The sequence below is a fragment of the Schistocerca americana genome, chromosome X, assembly GCF_021461395.2.
Source record: "Schistocerca americana isolate TAMUIC-IGC-003095 chromosome X, iqSchAmer2.1, whole genome shotgun sequence".
Classification (NCBI taxonomy): Eukaryota; Metazoa; Arthropoda; class Insecta; order Orthoptera; family Acrididae; genus Schistocerca; species Schistocerca americana.
In genome coordinates, this window is record NC_060130.1 from 427,626,030 (window position 1) to 427,646,728 (window position 20,699).

Below are 20,699 nucleotides of genomic sequence, written 5' to 3' on the forward strand. Positions count from 1 at the left end.
ACTAAATAACTAGGAATTACATTTACGAACAACTTAAATTGGAAGGAAAAAAAAATGTTGTGGGGAAGGCTAACCAAAGACTGTGTTTTATTCGCAGGACACTTAGAAAATGTAACAGATCTACTAAGGAGACTGCCTACACTACGCGTGTCCGTCCTCTTTTAGAATACTGTTGCGTGGTATGGGATCCTTACCAGATAGGATTGACGGAGTACATCAAAAAAGTTCAAAGAAGGGCAGCACGTTTTGTACTGTCATGAAACATGGAAGAAAGTGTCACGGAAATGATCCACGATTCCGGCTGCACATCATTAAAGAAAGGCATTTTTCGTTGTGACGAAATCTTCTCACAAAATTCCAATTACCAACTTTCTCCTCCAAATGTGAAAAGATTTTGTTGACACTGACCTACATAGGGAGAAACGATCACCATGATAAAATAAGGGAAATCAGAGCTTGTACGGAAGGATATTGGTGTTTGTCCTTTCTGCACGCTATACGAGATTGGAATAATAGAGAATTGTGAAGGTGATCCGATGAACCCTCTGCCAGGCACTTAAATGTGATTTGCAGAGTATCCATGTAGATGTACCAGGATGCCAATTTTGGGAATGGGGGATCCCAGAACTGGACCTTCGGTAGACTCTACGCCATCAATTGTTGGAGGCTTGGAACTCCGAATGGCCCATACTGCACTTCACAAACAAGCTGAGGGCAATAAAGGAGACCCTTACTGTGTGCAGTCTTGCCTTTGCACTTCATGCAGGGAATCCACTCTTCTTTGTCAGCTATGCTTTAGCCACAGTTGCTGACCCATGGCCGCTCTCTCTCTGGCATGAGGACCCACCTTACTGCCATTGTGGTGCCTGCCTGATGGTGGCCCACATCCTACTAGACTGTTCAAGTTTGGCTTCTCTTCAGCGATATCTTAAAACTTTCTGACACACTACATCTGGTGGTAGCAGAAGACACCAAAGCAATTGACGTGGTTTTACGATTTACTCTCAAAGGTGGTTTCTACTTGTCTCTGTGAGGTGGTGAACATTTGGCCTCATTAACTACCTGAGGCATTGGGGGGGCACCCATCACTTGCTCTGGCCCAGGGGAACCCGTAACGTCCCTTGCTCAGCTGTCTGGCGTGGTTTCTACCCTTCCCAACCTTTTATTCTCCTTATCTTTTTATATTTTCCGTTTTCGATGTTTTGTCTTTCCCTAAATTGTATCACCTTATCTGGGCTGGTCATTTTATTGGCGGAATGAAGGGCAAGGTAGTGTTGGTTGGATGCAGATAGTACATCTCCTACAACATACTGTGCCTCTAGGATGTCCAACTGCATTATGAGCAGAGCAGCTCACTCACCTCACTCCCTCTTCACTCCTCTCCTACTGCTCCTTGTTTTTATCTAAGTCTTATTGTGCCTTGTTTACAATTAGGCTTCCCAGGATTTGCTTTTTATATTCTACGTCTGAGGCTAATTCCTAGTTTGATACATGTAGGATGAAGAGACTGATGACTTTGCAGTTTGGTCCCTTTAACTCAGACCTACCAACCAACCAACCAACCTTTTCCGCCCCCTCCAGATTGCTGCTTCTGTTCAACATGGCAGTTGCATTATGGTCCAAGCTTCCGGAGATGGCGGTCACGTGTGTGTGAGGTGCGGATGAACCTACATGTTTTTTTCACAAAGGCTTTGGCTGAAAGCTTATGTGTGTCTTTTCGTTGTGGTTGTCTGCAAGTCAACTTGTCATCTTTACAATGAGTAGCAATCTATATTTCCTTACATTGTTAATTTTATACTAACCAATAAAATAATTTTGAAAAATGACCATCATTTGGAATTTCATGTTTAGGTGTTTTTCTATGGTCCAGTTTTGACTGATTTTGGGTATGTTAAAAAGTAATATTTATTGAGTTGAATACCATTTCAGCCACTTGTGAAGCAATTTTAACCAAGTCGAATCATAAATTTACTAGACTACAAGAATAAGCCAACAATTTTTTTATGAACTGTGACGTATTTTCTGGTGTAGATAACCAAATTTGTCTGAAGTATTTGTGTGGGCACCCAAATTTCATATCCTATAATCATTTGGAAATATCAGAGCCCCAACTGAGTGGGTATAGTAGATGCAGAAAAAAAAAATTATAAATTTTTACATACTTCGTGATAGTATAAATAGCATTTAATATCCAATGTCTCTCTTACAGGCTGACTGCTGAGAAGCGTTACAACATTGCAAAAATAGAAAATGAAACAGATGAAGATAGTATTGTTGGTAAGTACTTATGGTTATTTGAGCTCATTTTCTCATTAACATGTGGGCTTTGTGCAAGACATTGTTTACTCTTTTGGTCAGAGTAGCAAGGCAACTCTCCAAACAATTTGCAGTTTAACATATCTAATTTTTTTATTTTATTTTAAATTGAAAAATGCCCTAAACTTGAATGTGGTTAAACAGAACTGATCATCTGACTGGGGATGTTGAGTGTCATTCAAAAAGTTTTAACAGTGATTAGTTTCTGCTCTACCATACCACATCGAAGAAAGATAGTACACCTACAACCAATTTTATTTATTTTATTAATTTATTTATGTATCCATCCATGGACTAATGTATGGATGTTGTTCAGATGTATGTATAAATTTATGGGAAACCATTTCAAGGATATGGGACATACAAATATGTGCATAAAAGTAGAAACAAAATAATACAAGGTCATAGAACTCCTAGTAACGCAGCTTATATCTACAAATATGTTTACAGTATTATAAATGCATAGTTTTTTTTCTATAGAGTTTCACTTTTGTCATCCATAAGCAGCAAATCCTTATATACACTGCAATAAATCAGTGAAAATTTTACATCGTGCAACAGCTGTCAGTTAGGTATGCAAACATAATAAAAAGTTTAGGGGCATAAGACAGTATTTTCAGTCTTGCCTTAATATAAACATTATCAGAAAATGTTTATTGACGTACATAGTCAATAACCAACTGAAAACATTGTTAGAGTAGAATTTTTTTAAAAAAAATTCTGCTTTGAATTTGTTTTTGTGTTCTAGTTTTCTGCTGTAAAGTTTAGTACCAAAATGGCTCACATGCATTTGTGTGTTCATTCTTTTTGTTCATTGAGTTTGGTGTGCTCTACTATTTTGGGTATTGTAGCTGTGGAAGTTTGTCTGAAAACTTCCTAAGTGTACCCTAACATGAAACACATTTGTATAAATATGATGATGGTACTGCTAGCATCTTAAGCTTTTTGAATAAGTGTTTGCAGTGGGTCTGTGAATGACAGCATAGTATTATTCAGCTAGCCTTCTTGAGGGAAAAAAATAAAAAGTAAAAAAAATTATTAACAAGCAACAAGTGGTGGAACCGCAAAGTATTTCTCCATATGTTGCAAGAGACTGAAAATAGCCGAAATATGCTCTCCTGGCACTCTCCAAGGTACAAATGTTTACACGAATTCTAAGAGCAAAACCAACTGAATTGAGTTTCCATGCGTGTTTTATTACATAGTTGTTAAATTTTAAGTTTTCATTGACATGAATCCTGCAACATTGTGGATTTCACTCTGTGGCTTTGTCACTCCATATAATTTGTATTATTTGCATTTAATATCAGTCTGTTTGTCGTGAACAAAGGGAGGACAAGCTTTAGGACTTAAACCAGTAGTTGTTTGCAGCAGTTGCTTTGGTGCACTTGCCATCACACTATGTTGCAAGTCTTAACAATGTATTACTGTTATTAATTGTGGAAGGAGGAAGGAGCAACACTGTAGTAGGAAAGGATTCATTCAACTCCTGTCGACCATGGAGTTAAACTGTAATTGTGTGCATGCAGTTTTTTTAATGCAACAGAGTGCTGGTAGCATTTGAGTTGTGACTGAATTAAATTTCATGGAAAGATCCCTCCGCAATGAAAAATGCCTTTTGTTTTAGTGATTGCCGCCCTAACTCTCATATCATATTTGTGACACCCCCCTCCATTCTGTGGTAATACAAAAAGAGTTGCCCTACTTTGAACTTTTTCAGTATCCCTTGTCAATCTGGTCTGATAAGGATCCCATACTGCACGGCACTACTATAGTGGAGGACTGACAAATGTAGTGTAGGTTGTGTCTTTAGTAGATCTGTTGCATCTGCTAAGTGTTCTGCCAATAAAACACACATTATCTACCTGATCGTTCCAATTTCAGTTGTGCGTAATTGTAATTCCTAGGTAGTTAGCTAAATTGACAGCCTTTAAATTTGAATGATTTATCATGTAACCGAAATTTGATTGATCTGTTTTAGGACTCCTCCATACAGGTATCATGTCAAAATCATTGTGCAATTGGTTGTGATCATCTGATGACTTTACTGGATGGTACATGACCCAAAATCTGCAAACAATGTAAGAGGGCCACTCACATCGTCCCGTAAATCATTTATGAATATATAGATTACAAACAGCAGAGGGTCTATATCACACTTCCTCCGTGAGCACCAGATAACACTTCTGTTTCACTTGGTGACTTTTCATGAGTTACTATGAACTGTGATCTTTCCAACAGGAAATAACAAATCTAGTCACATAACTGGGACAATACTCCATAGGCTTGCAATTTGATTATAATCTGATTTTGAGGAATGGTATCAATCGCCTTTTGGAAATATAGGATTATGGAATCGATTTCAGATCACCTGTCAATAGCACTCATTACTTTCTGAGAATAAAGAGCTAATTGTTTCACAACAATATTTTCTGAATCCATACTGAAAACATAAATTGGCATGTGCGTATGGTTTCCCAGTTCAGTTCTACAAAGAGTACTCTACTGCACTGACCCCTTAGTTAGCTTGAATTCATCACAATTCTCTCACCCAGCGGAAAGTCCCAAGCAACAGAAAAAAGCACAGGTGACTCCTATATATCAGAAAGGTGAAAAAATGGGCGTGCAAAATTAGACAAATATCCTTAACAAGGCTTTGCTGCAGAATGCTTGAGCATGTAATGAGGTTGAGTGTCATAAATTTCCTTGAGACCAAAAAGCTTCTGTTCACGAATTGGCACGGTTTTAGAAGCATCACTTGTGGAAAACTCAGCTTGCCCTTTTCTGGCATGGTATCCTGCAAACTATGGATGAAGGACAACAGGCAGATTCCATGTTTCTTCATTTCTGAAAAGCATTTGACACTGTGCCCCACTGCGGAGTATTAATGAAGGTTTGAGTATATGGAATAGGTTCCCAGATATGTGATTTCTTATGTAGTGGAATCCAGGATATTGTCCTCGACACAGAGTGTTCATCAGAGACAAGGGTATTGTTATGAGCACCCCAGGGAAGTGTGATAGGGTCGCTATTTATTTTTATATATCTACATGAATGATCTGGCAGACAGGTTGAGTACCGATCTACGGTTGTTTGCTGATGATGCTGTGGTGTACGTGAAGGTGTCAAAGTTGGTTATTGTAGGAGCATACAAGATAACTTGGAGAATATTTGTAGTTTGTGACGAATGCTGCTAGCTATAAATGTCAAAAAAATGTAAGTTAATGTGGATGAGTAGGAAAACCAAATACAGCATTAGGAGTGTACTGCTTGACACAGTCATGTCGTTTGAGTATCTGAGCGTAATGTTGCAAAGACGTGAAATGGAGCAAGCATGTGAGGTAAAGCAAATGGTCAACTTCAATTTATTGGAAGAATTTTGGGAAAATGTGGTTCATCTGTAAAGGAGACCACACATTGGTTATGAATGTGATCTACTCTTGAGTACTGCTCATGTGTTTTGGATCTCCTCCCAGTCGTATTGAAGGAAGAAAGCAAAGCAGTTCAGAGGTGGACACTGCTAGATTTGTTACCAATATGTTTAAACAACCATGCAAGTATTACCAAGATGCATTGGGGGCTCAAATGCAAATCCCTGGAGGGTAGACTATGTTCTTTTTGAGGAATGTTATTGAGGAAATTTAGAGAACCGCCATTTGAAGCTGACAGCAGAATGATTCTGCAGCCATCAACATACATTTTGCGTAAGGACCACAAAGGTAAGATTTGAGAAATAAGGGTTCATATGAAGGCATATAGACAGTCATTTTTCCGTCATTCTACTTGCGAGTTGAACAGGAAAGGAAATGGCTAGTAGTGGTACATGATACCCTCTGTGACGTACCGAATGATGGTTTGCAGAGTATGGCTGTAGATGAAGATGACAGTGTGTCAACAGATTTTTCTCCTTTAGGTAATTCGTAATGTTCGAACACATTATATATTCCAAAATCATACTGCAAATCGACTTTAGTGATAATAGGTCTGTAATTCATTGGATTACCCCTTCTTTCTTTCTTTCTGAGTATTGGTATGACCTGAGCAACTTTCCAGTCTTCATGTATGGATATTTCATCGAGCAAGCAGTTGTGTATGATTGTTGAGTAGGGAACTATTATGTTAGCATATTCTGAAAGGAGTCAACTGGGTATACAATACAGACTGGGTGACTTGGCTTTATTAAGTAATGTAAGCTGCTTTGCTACACCCATGGTATTTACTGCTAAGTTCTTGACTCTAATTCTGAAATACTTACTTCAAGTTCTTTGATGAAGGAATTTTGGAAAAACCATATTTAATAACTCTGCTTTAGTGGCACTGTGACCAGTAACATTACTTTCACTATCACGTGGTGTAGGTATTGATTGTGTCTAGCCACTAGTGTACTTCACATACAACCAGAATCTCTCTGGTTTTTCTGCCAGATTTCAAGACAGAGATTCATTATGGAAACTGTTAAAAACATCTCTCACATTGAAATTCACACTAAATTTTGAGCTTCTGTGAAACTTCATCAATGTTGGGGTTTGTGTGTTCTTCCAAATTTGGCATGTTCTTCTCGTTCCCTCTGCAGCAGTGTTCTGACCGTTTTTGCGTACTGCATTTACTTTTGTTGGGTTTGGGCTTTATGATATTCAATCTTGCTACAGCAACCTTGTGGTCACTAATCCCTGATATGTCATGGTGCTCTACTTCCTCAGGATTATTTGTTGCTAAGAGGTTGAGTATATTTTCACAACTATTTACACTTTGAGTGGGCTCCTGAACTAATTGTTCTAAATAATTTCCAGAGGAAGCAGTTAGTAATGTTTTTGGACAATAATATTCAGAGTAAGCCATTTAGTAAGAAGTCAGACAATGTATTATCCCTACCACTGACTTTAAACATACATTTTTGCCAATATATTGAGGGCAGATTGAAGTCACCACCAAGTATAATTGTGTGGGTGGCTTACCTATTTGAAATGAGACTTAGGTTTTTTTAACATTTCAGTAACTGTATCATATGAGTTGGTAAGTCAGCAAAAGGCTTTAAAGTATAACCTCTTCCCATACTAACTCACAGGAACTACCTACTTCAGTTTCAGTAAAAGATACACTACTTCTAACAGCAACGAACACACCACTACCAACTGTGTTTAATCTATTCTTTATGAAAACCCTTAGTTCCTTTGCAAAAATTTCTGCTGAACTTACCTCGGTCTTCAAGCAGCTTTTAGTACGTATAATAATTTGTGCTTCAGTGCTTTTACTATCATCTGGAGCTATGGCTCTTTCCTAACACAGCTACGGCAATTTTCTGCTCGAATGCCTATTGTCCCTACATCAGCCCCTATGCTGTGTTTAACCTGCACCCTTTTAGGCTGAAACCCTTCTTGTTCTTTCTCAAAACCACCTTACCTTTTAAGCAGGACCTGATGCCCCACCATCCTATATCACAAGTCAAGGAATCTGCAGCCTACATAGTTGCAGAACCTTCTGAGCCTCTGATTCAGACCCTCCATCCAGCTCTATATCAAAAGTCCGCAGTTGGTCCTGTCGATGACATGACAGAGGGTGATTTTCACCTTCATCTTACAAGCAAGATTGTCAGTCTCTACCATTTCAACTAGTCACCTGAAACCAGAGAGAATCTCTTCTGATCCAAAATGACACACATCATTAGTATTGACATGAGACACTAACTGTAGTTGGCTGCACTCTGTGCCCTTCATGGCACCCAGAAGAACCTGTTCCACATTTTGGATGACTCCCCCCGGTATGCACACAGAGTGTACACTGGATTTTCACCCCTCCTTCGCAGTCATGTCCTAAATAGTCCCCGTTACACACCTAAAATGGAGCTCCTATCTACCAACAATTGATTGCCTGGATCTTGGAGGCCAAGAGGCTTCCTCTGATACAGGGTGAGCAACTGCACCTGGCTCAGGGACTTTTCATCCAGAGATGGTGCCCAAAACCTGTTTGTCAGACAAACTGGATCTTTCAATCAGCTCTCAGGAAAGTCTTCTGTTGCTTGCTATACCTTGGGACAACCAGCCTCTTGGTAATGTGTGAGGTGTCAGCCTCAGTGCAGGCAGTAACCAGGGCATCAACAGTGGTGGACCTATTGAGGGACATGTGAGCCATGTCTAATGTTCCTTGGGTTTCCCCGTCCTGCCCCCACAGTGATGCCTGCTGGCAACAGCCCGCAAGCTGCATGACCTAAGCTAGCACTGCGTGGAGCTGTGAGCTAAGGATTAACAACTCGGCTGACATCTGAATGTAGCAATCACAGTCCCAATCCAAAGGCAGCGGTACTCTGCACTACATTGCTATTAAAACGCTAGACTGTGCCTAGTAAGCATACAAATGCAAAAGAAATTTAAGAATTAGGCTAGTAATTAATCACACAGATATACTGTTATTTAGCATTTTCATCTAACTTCTGTAATAAAAGCTTATAAAAGAGAGGGTAGGTAACAGTTTTGAGAGGTCTTGCAGCTATAAAGCTACGGAAAAAAATAGCGTAGACCAGAGGTCTCCAATTTACTAGACCATGACGGCCATGTATCATGTTTTGGATCTCATTGGAGGCTGGATAACATATTTTCTCAGAAATTAAAGAAGAAAATTACAGTGAACGTATTAATGTTTAACACAAACACAATATTCAGTTAAAACCTCAAGTACACTTCATTACTCATTAGTACACTTGCACCCAAGTTCCAGATGTCAGATACTCAGGATCTGTACAAAACATTGTATATCTATAGAGTATCAACTGAAACACCAATTTAGTTTGTGATATGTGCTGTCATCCAGTAGAACATGCGTAAACTGTAATTAAAAGTAACACCAGAACTACGGAGGAAAGGAAAAGCATATCTGTGAGTGACTGTTTTGTACATCTTGCATGGGTGCATTTGAAGAGTGTGAGTTCATCGTAGCAAAGGTCCCACGTTCAAACCCCACTGAGGGGAATTTTTTAAAAATTGTTTACATGTAAAACTATTATATAGGAGAACATTTTCCTGACACATAAAAGGACTTTTCGGAGTTTGTAGCAATGTTCTTTTGGAAGTCTGCTTTCGCTTCATTAGTTGAAAGTAGACAAGTGTATAAGAGTACATGTTTATAGATAGGTTAGGTGTTCTGTCGGACATGTGCAATAGAACAGACACCACTTGTGATGAAGCAGCCAGTGCATTTGTAGTTTCACAACACAAACATAAACAATCGGAACAGTAGAATAAAGAAACAATTGCATCGCACCCCCCAGGGGGTCCACAACTCTTTTGTGGATACGTGCGTAGCAAGCACGGGACCCCGAGCTAATGTGGCCCTCCTTCCTTTCCGGGCTGCATACCTTCCTTTTCCTCTTCCTTCCCCATCCCCCATCTTCCCCCCCCCCCCCCCCCCCCCACCTCCGCCTCTTTCCTTCCCTTTCTCCCCCTCTGGGAGTATGTTTAGTGGCTACGTCCGGAGACGGACGCTCGTAAATGTCACACATTCTTCACCTTCTCTGTACGTCTTCATCCTTACTTTGGCCTTCTTTTTTCCTTACCTCTTCTCTTTCCCCTTTTCTGCGCTGCGGCGTTTGAGACCTCTCTTCTTTCCTTTCCCTTTCTTTGTTCCTCCCTTTCTCTTTTCTCCTCCCTGTGCATGTCTGAAGGCCAACCCACGCATTCCCATGCGTAGCCGGTGATGGGGTAACGCGTAATTCCCCACCCTGGGTTGACAGGTAGGACACGTACGTACCCCCTGGTAACGGCCAGTGCCGATTGGTCCCTCCGTCCATTTCTCGGGAGGTGTGACCTGAGGTGTGAACAATCACCTAAGGCGGGAGTGCCCTCAGAGAGGGCCCCCACAAGGAAGGAGTGCACCATTGGAGACGCCGGTAATCATGGGGGATACTTCCACAATGGTTTCCTCATCATCTACTATGTCTGCTCACAAGCGTAAGTTCAATGAGTCTCAGCCACGGACAGTTCTTCCATCGTTGCCACAGTTCCTTGTTGTTTCTCGGTCTGACGAAGGTCAAGACTTCTCCACAGTCAACCCTTTCATTATTCAGAAAGGTGTCGACGCAATTGCAGGTCCTGTAAAGTCTTGTTCCCGATTACGAAATGGCACCTTCTTGCTAGAAACAGTCAGTGCCCTCCAGGCACAAAAATTGCTGCGTACTACACTGCTACACGCCTTCCCTGTCTGGGTGGAGTGCACCGCACTTTAAATTCATCACGTGGGGTCGTTCATACACGCTCCCTTGACGGATTGTCCGACGAGGAAATCCAAAACTACCTGTCTGACCAGGGAGTAACGGCTGTTCATAGAGTCATGAAAAGGCTTGACACGAACATCATTCCAACCCTTGCTGTCTTCTTGACATTTGACAGAGTTCAACTTCCATTGAACATAAAAGCAGGCTGTGAGATAATTTCCGTTCGCCCTTACATCCCAAACCCTATGTGTTGCTATCGGTGTCAGCAGTTCAATCATACCAGCCAGTCCTGTTCCAATCCGGCCAAATGCGTTACGTGTGGCAAGGATGCCCATGAGGGTGCTTGTCCACCTTCATCCCCTCGTTGCATCAACTGTATGGGTGACCACGCTGCTTCCTCTAGAGATTGCCCCGTTTTTAAAGACGAACGGCTCATTCAGGAAATCAGAGTGAAGGAAAAGGTGTCGACCCCCCTTTGCTGCTCGAAAGTTATTTGCCAGTCGAAAGCCCACTGTGCCTCAGACAGGTAAATACAGCACTGTCCTTGCCTCCCCTCGGCCAACAAAGGAGGCAGCCACGCAGACTTGTGATCTCACCTTTAGTGCCACAGTTGTCAGATCGGCCAGCGCAAAGATCGCCCGTTCAACCTCCCCACTCTCACCTGCTCACTCTATGGCTCACCCTTCATCGGGTTCTGCTAAATCTCGAGCCCCAAAGTCAGACCCCCGGACTTCCAAAAAAGAGCCTACTCATGAAGATTTTTTATGTACCCCAACTTCACAACCATCGGTTCCTCCTTCATCTCGGCATCCTTTTTCCAAGAAGGCTAATAAGAAACCCAGTTCCTCTCCTTCTCCACCACAGCGTGTCTCATCTACAGCACCACCTGGCGGTAACCACTCTCGGCCATCTTCTGTGTCGCCGAGGCGCACTGCTGGCGGCTGATCAACTCGCCGATCACGGGTGGCAGGAGCTGCTCCCGAACAACCTATGGATCAGAATCTTCTGCCTTCGGCTGAATGCCGTTCCACGCTGTCGGTCGCAAGCTCTGAGCAGTCGTTGAGTTGAGGGCCACGTTGGTCACATTCTTCCATTTTCTGTCCACCCTATGTCCATTATCCATTGGAATATCCGCGGCATTCGAGCCAATCGGGATGAATTGTCGATCCTCTCACGATCCTACTCGCCGGTCATCTCCTGTCTTCAGGAAACAATGCTGCGTCCCCACGATCGCTTTGTTTTCCCCCATTTTCAGTCAGTCCGATTTGATCTGCCCTCTGTTGAAGGCACTCCAGCACATGGAGGACTCATGATTCTTCTCCATGATACTCTCCATTATCACCCAATCCCCTTAAACACTTCCTTCCAAGCTGTCGCTGTCCGTCTTTCCCTTTCTGGATACACCTTCTCTCTTTGTACTGTATACATTCCATCGTCCACACCAATGGCATGAGCTGATCTCCTTAATCTTCTTGGTCAGCTTCCCCCCCACCCTATTTGATGGTTGGGGGACTTCAATGCCTACCACCCACTTTGGGGATCTCCGCATCCTTGTCTGCGCGGCTCACTGTTGATAGGCGTCTTCCACCAAGCAGATCTTGTTTGCCTCAACACTGGGGACCCTACGTATTTGTCTGCCTCCTAGACAAATTTCTCTCATTTGGACCTTTCAGTCGGTACTGTTCTGCTAGCTCAGCGCTTCGAATGGTTCGCTCTTGCTGATACACACTCGAGTGACCACTTTCCATGTCTCCTTCTATTGCAGCCACAACTGCCATATATGCGCCCAAGACGCTGGAAGTTTGCCCCAGCCGATTGGACACTTTTTTCGTCTCTAGCGACATTCGATGACTGTCACTTTCCTAGTGTCGACGATGAGGTCACTCATATTACAGGCATTATTCTTACAGCTGCGGAACGTTCAATACCTCGCACCTCCTAATTGCCCCGGCGCCCCCCCCCCCCCCCCCCCCCAGTTCCTTGGTGGAACTAGGCTTACCGTGACGCCATATGTGAGCAGCGACGTGCTCTTCGCGTTTTCAGATGCCATCCTACTTTGGCCAACTGTATCCGCTATAAGCAGTTCCGTGCGCGATGCCGCCGTGTCATCCGCGATAGCAAGAAGGCAAGCTGGAACTTCTTTACTAGCTCATTTAATGCCTTCACTCCCTCCTCGGAAGTTTGGAGTTGGATTCGATGGTTATCTCGCGCCTAGTTTCTCCCCGGTCTCTGGGCTCACTGTTGCGCATGATACATTAGTGGACCCCGTCGCAATTTGTAACTCCTTGGGTCAACACTTTGCTGAGATTTCGAGCTCTTCAAATTACCTGCCAGCGTTTCTCCCAAAGAAACGTGCAGTGGAAGTGCAACCTCTTGCTTTCTCCTCTCAAAATCGCGAAATCTATAGTACTGTTTTCTCGATGCGGGAACTCCAACACGCACTCTCTTCTTCTCGCTCTTCCACCCCAGGACTGGATGGTATCCACATCCAAATGTTGCTGCATTTATCATACCCTAGTCTGCGTTACCTCCTTCGCCTTTATAATCGAATTTGGGCCAACAGTACTTTTCCCAGATGATGGTGGGAAGCTATCATCGTTCCTGTTCCGTAACCTGGAAAGGACAAATATCTCCCCTTTAGCTATCACCCCATTTCTCTCTCGAATAGTGTATGTAAGGTTTTGGAGCACATGGTGAATTGCCGTTTAACATGGTGGCTGGAGTCCCGCAGTCTTTTGACACCTGCCCGATTCGGTTTCCGAAAGCATCGTTCCGCAGTTGACCATCTTGTTGCTCTCTCCACTTATATCATGAACAATTTTCTCCGGAAACGCCAAACAGTAGCAATATTTTTTCATCTGGAGAGAGCATACGATACCTGTTGGAGGACTGGCATCCTCCGCACACTGTTCTCTTGGGGCTTTTGAGGTCGGCTGCCCCTTTTTCTTCATGAATTTATGACAGAGCGCACATTTAAAGTGCGGATGAACACTACTCTCTCCCGTACTTTCTCCCAAGAAAACGGGGTATCCCAGGGCTCCGTGCTGAGTGTTGTACTGTTTGCCATTGCCATAAATCCAATTATGGATTGTCTCCTTCCTGATGTCTCGGGCTCCCTCTTTGTGGACGATTTTGCGATCTACTACAGCTCTCAACGGACCAGTCTTCATGAACGACGTCTTCAAGGATCTCTCAATCGCTTCCACTCTTGGAGCATCGAAACCGGCTTCTGCTTTTCTCCCAGTAAGACCATTTGTGTTAATTTTTGGCGGCGTACGGAGTTTCTTCCGCCTTCCTTACATCTAGGACCTTTCAACCTTCCGTTCGCGGACGTCGCTAAATTCTTGGGTCTTATGTTTGACAGAAAACTGTGCTGGTCCTCCCACGTTTCCTATCTTTCGGCTCGCTGTCTGCGATCCCTTTTCACCCTCCGTGTCCTGAATGGCACCTCCTGGGGAGCGGACCGAGTGGTCCTTCTCCGCCTCTATCACGCCTTAGTGCGCTCGAAATGGGACTATGGAAGCATAGTTTACTCCTCTGCTCGGCCGTCTATTCTTCGGCGTTTAGACTCTATCCACCACCGTGGATTACGTTTAGTGCCTGGAGCTTTTTACACCAGCCCTGTGGAAAGCCTTTATGAAGACACTGCTGAACCTCCGCTGTCCAATCGGCAAGCTGTCCTTCTGAGTCGTTATGTTAGCCATCTGTCTTCCATGCCTGCTAATCCGGCCCATGACGTTTTTTTCGACGGTTCCTTGGATTTAGGGTATGCAGGCCGCCCTTCCTCCCTACTACCACCAGGAGTCTGCTTCCGTCAACTGCTCCATTCTCTTTCCTTCCACTTTCCTAAAACTTTCTTGACAACTTGGGGTACAGCACGGCCTGGGCTCCGGCCCCGGACCTGCCTGCTCCGTGACCTTTGTCAGTTTCCCAAGGATGGTACCCCTTCTCTTGTTTATCGTCGGGCATTTGCTGCTCTATGCACACAAATGAGGGATGCCAAATTTATTTACACTGATGGCTCCAAAACATCGTTTGGTGTTGGGAGTGCCTATATTGTTGGCGACACCCCAGATCGATTTCGGCTTCCCGACCAGTGTTCGGTTTATACTGCGGAGCTTTACGCTGTTCTCCAGGCTGTCCAATACATCCACCGCCATCAGCAGATACAGTACGTTATCTGCTCAGATTCTCTCAGCTCTATCCTCAATCTCCAAGCTCTCTACCCTGTCCACCATCTGGTCCACCGGATTCAGGGCTGCCTCCACTTGCTCCACTTGAGGGGCGTCTCTGTGGCATTCCTCTGGATCGCAGGACATGTTGGTATCTGTGGAAATGAGGCAGCTGATATAGTGGCCAAGGCTGCAGTCTCTCTTCTTCGGCCTGCTATTCGCATAATTCCCTTTGCCGATCTACGGAGTGTTTTATGTCGTCACGTTGCTCTTTTATGGCACGCACATTAGTGGACACTTCCCAATAATAAATTGCGGGACGTGAATGCTCTTCCCTGTGCTTGGACCTCTTCCTCCCGAATGCGTCGTTGGGAGGAGGTAATTTTAACTAGACTCCGGATAGGGCGCTGTCTTTTTAGCAATCGACATCTTTTAAGTGGCGATCCTCCCCCACTCTGTCCCCACTGCTCTCAACTGTGGACGGTGAGACACCTTTTACTTGAGTGCCCCTATTTTACTCCGTTGCGCACCTGTCTACAGCTGTCGCCTGATATATCTTCCATTTTAGCAGATGACACGCGCTCAGCCGATCGCGTTCTTGAGTTCATTAATGCCAGTGAGATTACGTCAGTCATTTGAAGCTCTTTTTGGGGACAAACAACCCCCCCTTCTATAGAGGTTTTTTAAGCTTTCCTTCTGTTTTTGGTTTCCCCACTTTTTTTGAGTTTCGCTCCCATTACTGCTGGGTTCCAGTTTCATTTTTTACCTTTTCCTAAGTCACAGACCGGGCGCTGATGACCGTAGCAGTTTTGTGCCCTAAAACCACAACAACAAAAAATTGCATCACAAGTGCGAAAATAATAATAATAATAATAATAATAATAATAATATAAACATCAGATGTGCGTGTTGTGGCTAGAGTCTCGTATTTATGCACATACAGACAAATTGGTCTGCAATTGCTATCCAGTCTGCACGCTACAAGTACTGTTGTTGTGTGGCATGAATCTGTGGAACGCTATTGACATTCTTATCAAACTGTTGCATAGTGACTGTTATTTACAACAACAGAAATAACTGAAGATGAGAGAAAGTGTGCAGCATTCCTATTGGACATAATTGATCAATGGAATGCGTCGAATTTCACCGAAGAGGAAACATTATATATCGAGGAGCGCACACTAGGTTTGTGACAAAGTGAATGGATTAGAGTTGACATCTTTCATATAGTAATCAGAAGGGCCCTCAAGCAAAGGAAATGATGAAATACCACAGAAGTAGAAAAGGGTAGTGTTTTACTAAAGAAACAAGAAAATTGAAGTGCTTCAATATTGGCTTAACGGCAAAAAGCAACCAAAGCCAACCCAAACATTGGCACATCACAGGATGTCTGCAATGAAAAACAGATTTCACACTAGATGTCCTGCATGGTGTATGTTGGATGAATGGAAACGGCAGTGGGAAAGTGGAGAGTTAATGTCTGTGGAGGAGAAGTACAAACAAATTACAGTGCATGTGATGGAGACATTCAAATACCATAGCCAGAAGATGGATATGTTCATGTTCACGATGTAGACATCAAATTGTGGACAAAAACAAAAGCAAGACAGTTAAATTTCCCCAGATTTGATGCCAGTGACAGTTGTGTCTTGCAGTAACAATATTGTAAGCCATAAAATCAAATCTTCTGTTAGAGTGAAAATGTACCACAGCAGAAACGATATCCAGAAAATGATAGGTGACTGACAACAAGCAGCTCATGCACACGACAGCCTACAGAGACACTCATATCTAAAATGTGACGAAATTGGAGTCAAAAAGGAGATGACTGTGGGTCGCACTCTTGCAACTGGAGGTCCTAAAGATATTGTAGGGGTTGTACAGTCCATTCATGCGACAACCCATACGTACACAATTATTCCATTGCTTTCACAGATGGGCAAACTTGCTCCAAAGCTGTTTGTTGTCCTTCAAGAGCTTCATTCCTTTAATACTCATACACATTGTTCCATGTTCCCAGCACCAAATAATCGTCCACTCTCACTCTTCTGGCAAAATGACCAAAGAATTGTTCAGGACATTTCTACAAGAAGCGGTAGTGGAACAAATCAGTGAAGAGAAACTTCTGCTAATAGTGGGTTCTTACAGGCTCCACAAAGACGCTAGTGTTCTTCCTGACCTGCACGTACAAAAATAATGTACCAGAAGACAAAATTACAATTCACATAATTCCAGCAAACACAACCTCCACTTGTCAATGCCTTAGTCATCATTTCTTCAGAATGTAGAAGCATATGATTCATAAAATGTCTGATGCAGCTTGAGATTCTTCAGAAGAGATTAGTCTGCAACAATGGAATAATCTTAAGCTGCAGTCCCTCACATACAATCAGTTGTGTTCTCTACGTTTCTGTAATTCTCACAGTGAGTAATGGCGGAACTGGTTGATGAATCCAGACCCTTTGGAACTTCAACGAAGTTCTGTTTCAGGCACAAGTGTTCATTGTGCAATCTAAAGGGTGGTTGCACAAATGTGGGATTCATCAAATGTGCGTGGTGTGTGAAAGTTAATTTGCTCAACATACTTCTTCGTATGCAACCATTATTGTGAAGCCTTTGTTTCTGAATGTGTCATGTTTGCAGTGATTTTTGAACATCATGTATTTAATATTGATCTTATCTTGGAAGCAAAAGCAAACAGCTAAGACAACGTTGCTGTAAACTCCAAACAGCCCTTTTATGTGTCATAAATATGTTGTCCCATGTAACACTTTCATGCATAATACAGTAAAAAAATTGGCACATTGGTGGGGTTTGCACCCAGAACCTTTGGTAGGATGATCTAATGCTCTACCACCTTCCCCACAGAAGCTATACTTTTTTTTTAAATGGCCTGGTGGTTCCTGTCGGAAGATTCAAGTGGCATCCTGGAGACATTTTTGCTGGTGGCTCAGAAGTCTGATGAGAGAGCTGTTTTGGCACCCACAAGCGAGGCAAATAAGAATCGCTCCAACAGTAGGGTTAATCGTAAGTTCGTGTCTGCGCAATCGTTTTGCAGCTAAGTTGTTAAGCCATACTTGGTCGTGCATCTTGCTTCCATCTGTAGTCAGTTTCCTCATTCGCTGCGATTATCAGCGAGTTGCTCCCACTGTCACTGTCAATATTAAATGCGCACATATCGTGCTTGATGCAATCCCTAAAACGTAGTGAAGGTCTTCCACGAGGTCTCTTTGCTCCTGCTGTTTCACTGAGTAATGTGCACCGGGGCAGACGGGAATCGTCCATACGATGCAGATGTCCTAACCACTGCAGGCGGCATTGCTTGAGTGTGGCAGAGATACTCTTGTTGTTTTTCAGTTTACAGAATCATATCATTTGTCACATGATCCTTCCATGATATTCCCAAGATGCTCCGTAAGCAGTGCAGGTGAAATGCGTTGAGCTTTCGTTCCTGTTTGGCATACGACGTCTATGTCTCGGCTCTATACAGGAGAGTACACAGCACACATGATTGATATACAAGTATTTTTGTTGACAATGTAAGATGTTTGTTGTCCCATGCTCGTGAGCGGAACTTTCCAAAAGTGCTGGCAGCCTTTCTTATTCGTGCATTTATCTTGTCATACAGGGAGAGATTTGTCATTATTGAACCAAGATAACAGAATTTATCGACCACCTTCAACAAAGAGCCGTCCAGTTTGATGACAGGTGGATGTGTGTGTCCTTGTGCCATGACAAACGTCTTCTTTACGTTTATAGACATGGAGAAGAGCTTGCATGCAGTAGAGAATTTATCCACAAGCTCTTTCAGATCGTCTTGAATATGCGCTACAAATGCTGCATCGTCAGCAAATAAAAGGCTATTTACAAGCAAGTCTTCTCAGATTAGTACTCAGTTATGCTTTTCCTGTGCTCCAGAGTTCTGGTGTTACTTTTAATTAACGTTTACATGCATTCTGCTGGATGATAGCACATAGTACGAACTAAGCCAGAGTTTTAGTCAATACTGTATCGACATACATTGGTACCGATCTGAGTGTCTGATGTCTGGAGGTTTGGGTGTTAGTGAGAAGTGTGAAATTTGTCTTTTGAGTCCAAAAATTTCTTAAACTGTGGCTCTAACTTCATTGGTTGTAAGAGTAAAATAGCTTGCAAATGTTTGTCACTCAGGCTACTTCCATATTTAGATTTTGTAAATTTAAGCAAAGAAAATGTTTGTTCACACCTTTAGGTAATACCAAATACGGCTAACAAATCACGTGCAAACTTATTGACCTTAGTATAGTTTTTATCCTAAAGAATTTTATAAAATTGAAAAAGGCTTCTTTCATTAAACGTGTTCTTCGTGGTGCTGTCAGATTGCTCAGATTGAAGATTAATAATTTTCACTTGCAGTGTTGCCTGAACATCCTCCACTTCACAAGAAACGGGTTCTGGAAAACTTGGAACTCTTTGGAATAAGCATTTAAACCTGTGAGCTTGATAGAGGATTCTTTCTTCAGATCACCAAAAAATTCGGTTGCAAACAAGAGAGGAAAACTTGAATCATGTTCACCTTTTAATAACTAACAACTAACAATAATGAAGTTTGAGGAAATTTCGTCTGGTGTTTTAAAAAAAGTGTCGGTTTCTGTCTGAATGCTTAAACATGCGGTTGAATAAAAATATGGAAAGACAGTGAGAAACGCCTGTTCGAACATAAATGTAGATGCTAGCCAAGTCTGCAGGTAGCACTGTTGTATTTGACCACAAGTGGTACCTGTGCAATGCGCCCAATACATAGCAAGTGTCAGCCATAGCCAAAACAGTGTTTTGTGGAGTTGTGAGTGCATTATGTAGGAGTGAATTTGAACATGGTAAAACTGAAGGTGCTCATATGGTGGGTGCTTCCACATCCAAGCTAGCCAAAGTGTTGAGTGTTTCAGGAGACACCATGTTGAAGATGTATATTGCATACAGGGAAAGCAGTAAAGTAGCATCTACTAACACAGATGAAAATGTGTGTTAAGTGATCATGATAGACGGTCATTGAAGGGGATTGTGATGAAAAATAAGAGGATAATGGCTGCAAAAGTCACTGCAGAACTAAGTATTTGCACTCGTGAACTCTGTCAGCACCACCTTGTGAACCCTGTCAGCACCAAAACAACACAGAGAGCACTGTAATGCATTGTAATTGCAGGGTGAGCTGGAGTTCAAAAACCACACATCAATGATGCAAATGCCCATAACAGGAAAACATGGTGCCGAGACCATGGAGCAATGGAAGAAAGTCATTTGATCAGTTGAGTCTTGTTTAACACTGTTTCTAACTTCTGGCAGAGTTTACATCTGACATATGCCATCTCAGTCGTGTAGTGCTTGCTGCCAAGAGTGAAACTTGGCAGGTGTTGTGTGATGATTTGGGCAGCCATATCGTGGTATTCCATGGCCCCCATGGTTACTCTGCAAAGCTGTAGTAGTTGCAAGTATTATGTGATCCAGTCCATCCCATGGTACAATATGCATTCATCAGTGATGATGCTGTCTTCAAAGATGATGAGGGCCCCTGTTCACACAGCTCAGTTGTCTATATTTGGTTTTGTTGTGATCAGGCGAAACTATTTTCATCTAGGTGCATGTGTGAGTTCTTTGTTGCTCAGTGAGATGGCACATAAAAATAGAACACATGGAAATATTAGTTCACTTTATTACATAAATGAATAAAAGATTTCCTTAACTGTGCCCCATTACTTTGCCACAAGAGGACCTGATAATTTACGACTTTCATTGACTAGCAAAGCACTAAATAACAAACTGTTTTCACGAATACAATGTTCGACAGTAAGACCACTGCAAGTTCTTCGACAGTAAGACCACTGCAAGTTCTTCGACGGTAAGACCACTGCAAGTTCTTCGACGGTAAGACCACTGCAAGTTCTTCGACGGTAAGACCACTGCAAGTTCTTCGACGGTAAGACCACTGCAAGTTCTTCGACGGTAAGACCACTGCAAGTTCTTCGACGGTA

The 20,699-nt window shown here is 42.7% G+C and overlaps 1 protein-coding gene across 1 annotated transcript in view; it reads left to right on the forward strand.

The window, feature by feature from the left end:
* Positions 1-20,699, forward strand: part of LOC124555268 (F-box/LRR-repeat protein 5-like) — a 113,356-nt gene that overhangs the window by 50,592 nt on the left and 42,065 nt on the right. Inside the window, exon 2 of the mRNA XM_047129137.1 lies at positions 2,210-2,277. Within this exon, the coding sequence (XP_046985093.1) occupies positions 2,210-2,277 (68 nt within the window). The remainder of the gene's footprint in view (positions 1-2,209; positions 2,278-20,699) is intronic.